The sequence below is a fragment of the Anthonomus grandis genome, chromosome 6 (assembly GCF_022605725.1).
Source record: "Anthonomus grandis grandis chromosome 6, icAntGran1.3, whole genome shotgun sequence".
Taxonomy (NCBI): Eukaryota; Metazoa; Arthropoda; class Insecta; order Coleoptera; family Curculionidae; genus Anthonomus; species Anthonomus grandis.
In genome coordinates, this window is record NC_065551.1 from 1,699,601 (window position 1) to 1,711,823 (window position 12,223).

General features: G+C 35.0%; 2 protein-coding genes across 2 annotated transcripts in view; both read left to right on the top strand.

Annotated features, from left to right (window-relative positions):
• Window positions 1–12,223, top strand: part of LOC126737170 (bone morphogenetic protein receptor type-1B) — a 450,789-nt gene that overhangs the window by 281,290 nt on the left and 157,276 nt on the right. The window lies entirely within an intron of this gene.
• On the top strand, window positions 9,065–10,908 carry LOC126737181 (uncharacterized). Its single transcript, XM_050441950.1, has 2 exons — window positions 9,065–9,270; window positions 10,025–10,908. The coding sequence occupies exons 1-2, from the start codon at window positions 9,085–9,087 to the stop codon at window positions 10,316–10,318; spliced, it is 480 nt and encodes a 159-aa protein (XP_050297907.1). The 5' UTR covers window positions 9,065–9,084; the 3' UTR covers window positions 10,319–10,908.

Sequence of the window (12,223 nt, forward strand, 5' to 3'; positions counted from 1 at the left end):
GTCGCCGATAGTCTACACAAAATCTAGTGGATCCATCCTTTTTCTTCACTAGCACAACTGGAGATGTCCAAGGACTCTGAGAAGGCTCTATCACTCCTTGTGTCCTCATTTCTTGAAGCATTGAGGAAACTTCTCCTTGTTTAGCTATCGGAATTCTTCGAGGTGCTTGTTTAATCGGAGCATTGTCTCCAGTGTTAATTCGATGCTGCACCAAATCAGTTCTTCCCAGGTCTTTATCGTGCAAGGAAAACACATCTTGATTTTCTTCAAGAAGACGTCGCAATTTACTACACTGGTCCATGGTTAAATTGGCAGAAGATTCTTCAAATAGGTTTTGTAAACATACAGGAAAAGGTCTGTTTGAATAACGACTTCTATCAGCATTTTTCATGACTGCCACTACTTCAGAGCATACGCCAATGTTCTCTCCTTGTTTCAGGTGTTGATCATATCCTTTTAAATTTACCATTCGAACCAAAATAGTAGATTTCTTCTGCGTAGTTAATGTCTTGGCTGGAAAAATTCCTTGACCATATAGTTTGCAGTTTTCCATGGGCTCAATCAAAACAGTTTCTCCCTCTTTTCCTCCAGTTGTAGCATAAACCACCACCTCTGAATTACCTGGTATAGTAACATCCTTGAATACCTTAACGACTCTGGTATTTACTTTATCTTCATATAGGTGGTGCATAAAAATCTCTTCATTTCTCGTCGTCAATATCCGGTTATATACATCCATTTTAAACTGCTGAGCATTCATAACATCTAATCCTAATATGACATCATCCATGATTTCTGCCACTAGTACTGGCTATTGGAATTTTGTTAAGCCAATTGTAACTGTAGCTTCATGCAATCCGAGAATCGGGATCCTTTTTCCATTTGCAGACTCCAGAATTAAATTGGGTGGTCCTGAGAGCTTACAGTGTGCTACGATGTTCGGCTTCACGATAGTATGACTTGATCCTGTATCCACTACCATCTCACATTCACGGCCGCATATTTTTCTCGGTACTACCAAGCTCTCTCCAGGATGTGGCAGCCGGTTTAGTCTTATACGTGGGGCTTGGTAGCACCCAGCCAGCTTGCGCCCCATAAAGCTGACTAGTTGAAGTTTTCCTGGTTCCTTGGATCTCTTAAAGGCTTGGGGCATTGACGTTTAAGGTGCTTCTCCTCATTGCAATTCCAGTATTGCAATGGTCTTTTAGGTTTCCTCGCTAATAATGATTCAATCTTCTTTAGGCGGTCTTCGAGATCACTTTCCGAAGTTCTGATTTGTCTTATTCGTGTCTGCCTTCTAGTTGCTTGAAAAGCTGCCTCATACTCTAGTCTATGGGCCAAAGCTTCTGATATACTTTTATGATGAGCCATTCTTAGAGCGTGGTTAGTATCTGGATCTCGAACTCCGTCAATAAAACAATTTATAGAAATTTGTTCTCGGAACTCTGTTGGGGCTGAAGGGTAAGCCAGATTTACTAATCGAGCAACATCGGCCTCAAACTGTTGGAGTCCTTCCTCGGGTTGTTGTCTTCTAGACTTCAATTGAGCCTGGTACACTTGTTGTAGATGGGCTTCACCGTATCTCATCTCTAAGGTACGCACCAGTACGTCGAAATTGAGCTGATCCTCAGATGGCACCATTCTTAATATTTCTGTAGCTTCTTCTCTAAGGTTAGCTTAAGATTGATTGCCTTTTCTTCGTTATCCCAGCGATTTCCCCTAGCAGCGGCCTCAAATTGATTCAAATAGGTACTCCAAGCTTCTTTGCCGTCGAATTTTGGTGGCTTTACTTTCATCATTGTTTGCATTCCAGGATCGGGATGAAGAGGAGTCCGTTTTACTTTCATCTCTAATTCTTGGATCTTTTTTTGTACTTGCCCTAATTCTTCTTCTACTGTTGCTTCAAAGTTAGTCATTAATTGTTTCTGATTCTTCTCCAGATCTTCTTTAAGTTGTAAAACTCGTTCCTCTTGTTTTCTGTCTCGTTCCTCCTGCTCCTTTTTAAGATTATTTTTTAAATTAAGTAAGTCATCTTTCATGGTTCGAATCAGGTCTTCATTTTCTTTCTTTAGGTCATCTTTCATGGTCCTTATCAGGTCTTCATTTTCCTTCTTCAGGTCAGATTTAATTGTCTTTAGTAAATCTTCCTGTTTCTTGTCTCGCTCTTCTTGTTTACGGTCTCGTTCTTCTTGTTCTACTTTTTGCTCGTCAAACTTCCTTAATAGCAGCTCCATCAATTTCTCGGTATCCATCTTGGCCTGACTTCTTGTTAAAGGCATCCACTAAAATAAGCTTCCAAATATCCTTTACTTCTGACACCAATTGTAACGAAATTCGGGAACACACTTTTATTGTCAACGTCAAAAACACTAACCTAACTCGCTTTGACTGTCGTTTAATTGTTTCCAAGGTAAAAACTGACTAAACAATTAAAACTGAATGATTTGTCACGAAGCGCGTCCTTTTTAAAACCCGATGGAACAGTTTCGAAATATTTAGAATTATCTTCATTGTTTTTGCCCAAAGAGACCAATAATTTTACGAGAATACTGACAGTCAAAGCAAACAAGTATACAAATTCTAGAAAATTAGAACTACAGGGATTTACAATAATATAACCTAAATAACCTAAATTGGGGCCAAAATGGGGCTCTCACACAAGATGAACTACCTAAAAACTAAACACTATAGATGAAAATAATAAACCAAACGTAAGTAGAACCCTAAAGAAACCCTACGAATCAACTTTAACTACAGAATACTAATAAAATTGTACAAAAACTAGCAGAATAATTAACGTATTTACATTTTCATAATAATATATTTTGATGTTGTCAAAGTTAATTTAATTTTGTAACAGCCGCATCAAGAAAATCGTTCTTTCAAAATGCCTGCATTTTCTCCTCAACAAAAAGCGATAATATACACTCGTCTGATGGATGGAGTTCCTATAAGAAGAATCGCAGAACAATTGGGTATTAGTAAAAATACCGTTTCCTTAGCTAAGGCAAAAATTGCAGAATATGGAGCTATTGTAAGAAATCCAGGTTCTAGTCGACCAACAATTTCAAACGATATTTAAGATAGAGTTAGTTGGCTTTCTAAGAAACAATCCGTTTGAAACAGCAACAAAGGCAAAAGAAGATACGCATTTTCCTGGTTCTGCTAATACAGCTCGTAGTATAGAAAATCTAGTAGGATAAGAAATTCGGAAATTAAAAATTGCTGTGCAACAAATAAAATATTTTTGACTGAAGCAAACAAACAGAGAAGATTAGAATTTGCTCATCAATATACACACCAAAACAACATATGGGAAACGGTAATATTTTCGGATGAAAAAACCTTTCAATCGTGCAATAATGGCAAAATCCGCGTATACAGGCCTTCTAATACCAGATGTGATGAAAGATATACACATAGGACTAATCAACGTGGACGTTTTACTATAAACGTTTGGGCCTGGATTAGTTTTAGAGGCGTTTGTCAAATAGTGCCAGGAAGGCTTAATGCCTTAGGATATTACAATATCCTGAACAATGTTATGATGCCATCGGTTGGTGTAGTCTCTGGGGAAAATTTTATCTTCCAACATGATAATGCTCCTATACATAAGCCCGTATAGTTCAAAACTATCTAGACGAAAGACGAATTCAAGTTTTACCGTGGCCCTCAAATAGCCCTGATATCAACCCACTTGGAAACGTTTGGGGTAAAATGGCAAAATATATGTATAAAGATAACTTTAGGCCTAGAAATCAGAATGAATTACGCCTAAAGATAGATGACGCATGGGACCAAATAACCAAAGAATATATCAGAAACTTAATTTTAAGGATGCCACGACGTTTGCTGTAATTGATAACCACGGTGCGCTTACTAAGTATTAATAATTTTTTATCCCATATTATCAAAAAAGATATTAGTTAGTTTTAGTTTATTTATAAAATGTGTTCCAAATAAAAATAAATATCGAAAAATAAAAATGTTTTGTATCAATATTATTATTTAAATATGTAATTATTAAGACTCCAAAAATTCATAATGGGTAAATATGCACACCATAACCAAAGAATGCGATTTACTATAATGAATTAGGAGACAATTCCTAAATTTTAATGTCCCAGTTTTTTTTGGCACGATGGTACATTTCTGTCTAGTTTCAAATGCGCGCTTTAAGTCTACAAAAACACTTAGGCTCGATTCACACTATGATTCCGATCACGGTACGCTCTCGGTCCAGTCTCGGTCCGGTAAAATCAGTCAACATCTACATTTTCGTTCTAGCATTGGTTATGGTCCAGTCTAGATTCATCGTTCGTTGCGTGAAGACGTATATAGATTTCGAATTTTTCACCAAAAAATGGCATTCAATTTTGATTTTGAAGATCTAGATTGTGGCTATCCTGCTTGATGAGGAAACCGAAAAACCGAAGGTGAATACCACACTTTGTATCGTCATTTAATAGACGATGAAGAAAAATTTTTGCAGTACTGCCGAATGGATTCTGGAACATTTGAAATGATCCTACGAAAAATACAAGATAAAATTTTGAATAAAAATACAACTTTTCGTGAAGCTATTTCTCCACGTGAAAAATTACTATGTTTAAGGTATGTGATCATTTTTATTATAAAAGTATCTAATAAAATCAAACAAATATTAACATAATACTAATAAATGAAGTAAATATAATAATCTGCGAAGAAATATGTTAATTATTATTATTATTATTGTTATGTGAGGATTGTGACTGATATAAATTTTGTGACGATTGATTTTGAACTTGTTGGTATTGCGGCGATAGTGTGAGATAACGTGGCGGGTATGGCATGGAATCACCGAATGTGGATCCGAGTGGAGTAGTTGCCTGTTGATGTATGTATGAATATTGAGAGGATGGTCTTGAAAAATCGGGTGGAGAAGCGACGTTTGTGGCGTAGAAATTCGATGAAGATGATGACCACGCAGATGGAACAGGAGATGGTCGTTGACCATGATAGGTTGGTGGTGGTGGCAAGAATTGTGAAGTCGGAGTATCTCTTGAGGTTAAGTATTTTTCCTCGATTTGGCTAACTATAATGAATATTTTCGTCTTCACCATATGCTGATCATTTGGTGTAAAGTTTTTCACAGTAGAAGCCATCAAAGAAAAGAAATTATCTATTGGATGTATGGCCCGTTCTTGATCTTTTTTTTTCTAAAATGTACTTCATTAAAGTGGACGATGCATTTTCTTGTTGTGTATGGCCTGGTCTATTTTTCACTTTTGAAGCTGTCGGAGTGGCCTTAGTAAATGTGTTTTACAGCACTCAAACGTATTTTTTGTTACTAATATTTTTCGTTGGTTCAGCATCCTCATTTTCAACGCATCTAACCGAGCTGGTTTGCACACCTGGTGAATCCTCTTTCTCTACTTCAACAATTCTCTCACTATCTTTTTCAATAATTGATGACGTTCGTGGCCTATCAATATTGACAAATTCATTGAGGAATGGCATATGATCACAATGCCGCAATTTGGAAATTTTCCGTATTGTGATCTCAAAGATTCCCATCGATTTTTAGCACCCGTAATTAAAAAGGGAAGCAGACAAGAAATACAATAATAAAACTTAGTGCAGATTTCTTACCAATTATTTAATTTTATGGCTGTCATTACTAATTTATACTAATTGAATTATGATCTAACGTTAATTTTTTTTCATTGGTTTTCAGATTTTTGGCTACTGGAGATTCTTATAAAACAATAATTGCTTTCAGCTACAGTCTGGTCCATTCAACGTTACAAACTATCGTACTTAAAGTATGTGCAGCAATCAATGAAAGCTTATTGGCAGAATATATTCCAGCTCGGGAAAAATGGCAACAAATTGCGCATGAAATTTGGACAATGTGGAATTGCTTAGGAGCATTAGATGGCAACCATGTCATTATACAAGCTCCAGCCAACAGTGGATCTCTATATTTTAACTATAAAAAACATTTTCGATTGTATTGTTGGCTTTGGTGGACGCTAATTGTAAATTTATAGCCGTAGACATTGGATCCTATGGTAAAAATAGTGACGGAGGAATATTCGCGAATTCTGCATTCGGAAAAGGATTAGAAAATGGGACGATGAATATTTCCGAAGACTCTCCACTACCAGGAACAGAAATATTAGCTCCGTATGTTATTTTGGGAGATGAAGCATTTCCATTGAAACAATATTTAATACGGCCTTATCCAGGTTTGAAAAATGTAGAAGACAACGAAAAGAGAATCTTCAATTATCATCTATGTCGAGGAAGAAGATTAGTTGAATGTGCCTTTGGTATTTTATCGCAAACGTTTCGTATCTATCAAAGAAGATTGATAGCCAACCCTGAAAATGCAACTTTGATTGTCTTGAGTACACGTATTTTGCATAATATTATTAGGAACACCAGAACTATAAATAATGAAAATGTTTCAACCTGTACTAATACTAATTGTGTACAAAACTTAAGAAGACAAGGCGGAAATGCACAGACTGAAACTAGAGAAATTTTTAAAAAAAATTTCAATTCTCCGATAGGTGCAGTGCCATGGCAAGCAGAGCGTATTAGACAAGACATATTCTATTTTTTTTATATTATTAATGATTATTGTTTGACTTACCAGATAATTCTAGTGTTTTCTCAATTTCGTCCCACGCCTTTTTTTTATAATTATTATTGTCACTGTAGTAATGTGACTGCAAGTCACACATTCCTGGCTTACTTTTCACTAGTTCAATAAGCATTTCATCTGAAAAATAAGAATTAATAAATTCCTCATTCAACTAAAATTAATTATATTCATTTTTTAAATTTTATATTCTGTATAATTTTATATTCTAAATATTTTTTAGTTATTCTGCATTCGAATAAAATTTCAAAAATCATAATAATAAATATTGTATACAATTACTTACCTTTTTCAAATGTCTAAAATTTCTCAGCCTTTGCAAAACTGCGGACTATCTTCACAGGTTAAACACTTCGAAAGACTAAACCGAGAACGCAAATCCATCCACACTATCGATACACGTCGCGACAAGTTCAATCACGCTCCAGCAAAATATTCGTCAAACTGGATCGGTGCTGGACGGTGACTGTACCGAAACGTGAGTGGTACGGATAGTGTGAACGGAATCATTGTTTTTCATTAGATAATATTTTACCGGACCGAGCCTGCACCGAGAGCGAACCGTGATCGGAATCATAGTGTGAATCGAGCCTTAGGATTAGCTTAGACTCCGACATCTCTCTTCGCCAATTTGCACACACATACTGTAGAACTGATTCACATGAATGTTGGCCCCTAAATTCCGATTGTCCTTTATATAATAAACCGTTAGTCTCAAAATAGTCCTTTAACTGTCCACAAACAACCATCTCTAGAATTTTATCCACAACTGGTAATAAGTTGATGAACGGAGCTCACTCACTGTATAGGAACTATGGCACTACTTTTTAATTTATCTGGAAAATTTCTCGTTTTATTGACGTATTCACTAGGTATAGAAGTGGGTAGTCCACGACACAACACAGGTCCTTAACTAGTTTTATTGACAGATTATTGTCACTAGTGCTTTTGTTTTTAATATTATATACTAGTTTTCTGAGTTGAGCCAACGTAAAGTTTGAAAGTTTGAGAAAGTACACTACACTCTAATTAATGTTTGATTTCTATTGTTTGATTTCAATGCTTTCGGATATTTCTTGTAAACTGTCAGCATAAAAGTTGTTTATATTCTCTTCCACACTATTAGAATATTGATCAAAATCAAGTGTTGAATAATCAGCAGATTTATTCCCACTACTAGCAGCTAGTGACTTCAAAGTGGACCACATCCTTTTAGAGTTTCCTTTGCACTCATCAATGTTTTGGTTGAAATGTTTTTTCTTTAGGCAAAATAATTAGTGCTTCTTCCCAATGGAGATATCATTCGACCAAGAGATAGGTGAATTTTACGAGGACTTTTGGACCTTCAGTAGGCTAGAGTTCTCGACCAATAAACAGGCAAAGTCAAGAGTAAAAAACAAAAATAAATAACAAGTTAAGTTGCTCACGAAATCCAAATTGAATGCAGGAAATCTTATATAGGCTATCAACACATATGCTTTCTTTGTTCTGACATACTCGGAACAGTCTAAAATCAGTTACAAACTTAATAACTTTTCACGACAAAAATATAACTAGTAATAAATGGAACCTATAGTTTGGCGAATTGAATAATTGTTTTATTCTGTAAGACACATTGGATAATTTACCTGACTTGGGCTTTGGTATCTTAAGCTTCTTTTAGATCTTTTAGAAGTATCCCTAAATACTACATTATTTGGATGTTCATAGGATGATCATAGTCTTTTTAATCTTATTCATCTGCAGTGCCCCACAACCAGGGTTGGGTAATACGCAGCAAAAATAAATTTACTACATTGTTACATTTACGACGTCGCAAATGTAGTAAATTGAAATTTGTCGCAAATTAAAAATGTCGCAAAATCTGCTTCTAAATTTAAGGTTATGAAACTAGTTGTTTACATCGTTTAAATTCATTTTTAACGGTTTTTAGAGCTAAGCTGTTTGTTTTTCGTTCGATTTTTCGTGATAATTTAATTCCCTAGTGTTGTAATTGTACCCCTGTTGGTACCACAGTTGATACCATGATGAATACCGATACCGCAAACTCTGAAAAGGGCAGAAAGCCCCACAATTTATACAAGGAACTCGGATTTGAATCATTACATTTGGACAATGGAAGAATGGGAGCTAAGTGTGACACGTGCAACCATATTCTAAAAAATACAGCAATATCTCGCCTTCGTACACATAGGTAAGTAAAACTCTTTTACTATAAATATAGTGCCTATCTTTATATTAAAATTTGGGATTTTTTTGCCTACGCTATAACATAATAGAATAGTTTAAAACCTCTTTTCTAAATAAGTCATTATTGTGTTATTACTGTTATTTACAGAAAAAGATGTTTTCGCAAGAGCAGTAGTATTGATTCTAAAAAAGGTGAAGCCATATTATTATCGTCAGATGATAGTGTGAGGTCTGAAAATGTAATGACACCCATCGATAGGCCAGTTAGACGGGTTAGACCACTTAACAGGGAAATTAATTCTACTGCTGCGTCTACTGGAATAACTTCTGACGATGAAACTCAAGAAGTGCCCCAAGAAGTGGTTATGGAAGTTGAAGTAAACACAAGTGCCCCTCCTCCCCAATCTTCATATAGAGTTTTAGATATTGTAAGTACCTACATACTTTTCAATTGATAAAAATGTTATTAAAACTTTTTTTTTACTTGTATTTATGTATAGACCAGGATCGATAATTTTTGAAACCAAACAAAATTATAGTAGGATGAAACCCATTGTAAAACGAAGAGAATATTACAAATATTAAAGGAAAAATAAATTACGGGCGATCGGACGTCGGGAAGGGGGTGGGGGTAAATTTTTGATTGAAAATTAGGCTGCTTTTTCGATATAAGTCAAAATAACGTGAAACAAATGTACATTATTAATCAAGAAAATTACAGTGTATTTGGGACATAAAAAGGTAGATTCTCTCAAAATTTCGTGAAAAAAACACATTTTTTGTAAAAGATAAACATAAAAAATCAAAAACTTGGTTTTTTGCTTTTTTTACGTAAATTTTGAGGTTATGTGAAAAATGTGTAAAAACAAAATTTGTAGACCTTATTATTATCTACAACTTTGCTATTTAACTTTTTTCTATCGCACTTGTAGTTTTGGCGGAAATTAAGTTAAATTGTTTCTAACCTCAAAAACTCACCCCTCTGCCCCTTCCCGACCTCAGATCGCCCGTAATTTATTTTCCTTTTAAATTTTACTATATTCTCTTCCTATTCTAACATGTTTCATCCTACTATGTTTTTTTACATTTTTTGCTATTTTAAAAGGTATCAGCCCCGCCTAGTAACTTTTATTTTATTTATTAATTTTTTGAATTACCTAATAGATTTATTAATTTTTACAGGAAAACCTGGAGATAATTCCATCCCCTGTATCATCGCCACTACCGATATCATCATCAGAGGTTGATGAGTCGTTGGCCAATCAAAATCAGCTATTGGAACATGGATATGCCAAAGAGGAGCGCCAAGGTCGCAATTTTCCCATCAATTTCGCAGCTTCCATTTCCACTGCATCCTCATCATCATCATCATCGAGGACTGACATATCAAGATCGTCTAAGTTAATTAATGGAAATAAAAATAACAGCAGGCAAAAGAAGGAAAAAAAAAACAAAAAACCTAAGTTCCTTTGTTGACAAAATGAATCAAAAAGAAAAAGAAGAGGCAAATATATCTTTGGCAAAATTTTTTTTTGGGTGTAATATTCCGTTCAGTGTTGTGGAAAGTGACCATTTCAAGAATTTTTTAAAACTTTTACGTCCGGCATACAATCCGCCTACAAGAAAGACCTTATCTTCTACCCTTTTGGATAAAGTCCATGAGCACGTGTTAATAAACAATAAAAACAGTTTAAAGAAATCAGCCACATTACTTATAGATGGTTGGAAAAACTCATCAAATAATACAAACAATGTAGTAACAATGCTACAAACTCTTAATGGTGAAAGTGTGTTTCTTGAATCTTATGACTTTTCAACAGCCAAGGAAACGGGTGAAGCACTTGCAGAAGTCTGCAATAACGCTCTTGAAACGGCAAAATCAGCATACAACTGTGAAATTTACGCCGTAGTCTCTGATAATGCTTCGAATATGGTAAAAATGGGTCGCCTTATAAATTTATGGCATAGCACTTGCAGCAGTCATACAGGTAATCTCCTTGTTAAGGACATAGTAGATCATGACGTCATGAAAACTGTGACTCTGGTGTTAAAAGAATTTAAGCACACAACTTAAGAAAACATGATTTTACAGAGAGGGGGTTTAAAAATAGTCTTACCTGTTGAGACACGTTGGTGCTCTCATCGTGATTCTTGTGATTCCTTGCTGAAAAACTTACGGATCATGAAACAAGTCGCAGCAGTCGCAGCTGAAGAACATACTAAAATTAAGGCTGAAGTTACATGTTATCTTTACAATGAAGAATTTATAGAATCCGTAAAAGCAACAGTACCTTTGCTAGATCCAATTTGCAAAATCATTAACAAATGTCAAAATAAATCTACTTCCATTGCAGATTCCACAGAGGAGTGGTTAAAATTGAACAATCAAGTTAAGGAATCAGAAAGTTACAATGATAAGATTAAAAGATGTGTAAAGTCACGAACGAATATGGCTTTAAACATATATAGCTTGGCAGCAAACTATTTACACCCTAATTATAGAGGAAATTTGTTAAGCAAAGAACAGAAACAAATGGTTCAGGATTTCCTTATTAATAGTTTGGACTCCGAAGAGAGCTTGGACGGTCTTAATGCTTTTATCAGAAATGAGGGTATTTTTGACACCCTAAAAAAGAAGGCACAAAACATTTCTGTTTCAACATTTTGGGGCTTAGTAGAAACAAAATATGAAGCTCTTTCAACTTTGGCACAAAAGTTACTAAGTATTCCAGCTTCATCAGCTGAGTTGGAGAGATTGTTTACTAACTGGTCTTTTGTCCACTCAGATTTGAGGAATAGATTGACCAAAGAAAAATCAAGCAAGTTGGTTTCAGTTTATTATTCCCTTAAGCTTAAGGACAGCATTGTTTCAGATCAATATTAATATTAATACCTTGTAATTTAATTTATGTAGGTAATAAATTAAATTTTTTGAACGCGTCGTAATATACAATTGCGACAGTCGTAAATGCCGTCGCAAATGTACAATTTGCTACTTACCCAACCCTGCCACAACTAAAACTATGTCATAATAATTTAAGAATCCTGCTGGTTAATTTCCTTACCACCAAATATCTCCACTTTCAAAATAAATCTTATTATTTAATGTCTTTTTTGAATATCTTTTGTTATTGTTTTGAAAGATATCTGTGGGGTTAAAGTACTACACAAAAATAATCAGCGTTTAGTGCTGGTGGAGATTCTGAGGACCGCTGTGGGAGATTCAGTTAAGGTGCATTTGCATTGTTTTTGTACGCTGCAGACTTTACGTCCTAAATCTTTAAGCCTCGCATATATAGGCTAGCGACGCGACCATTTAATTGTTTCACGATATTTTAAAAGTTAGAATGGGTTTTAATTAGGTATAGTATTATTAGTAGA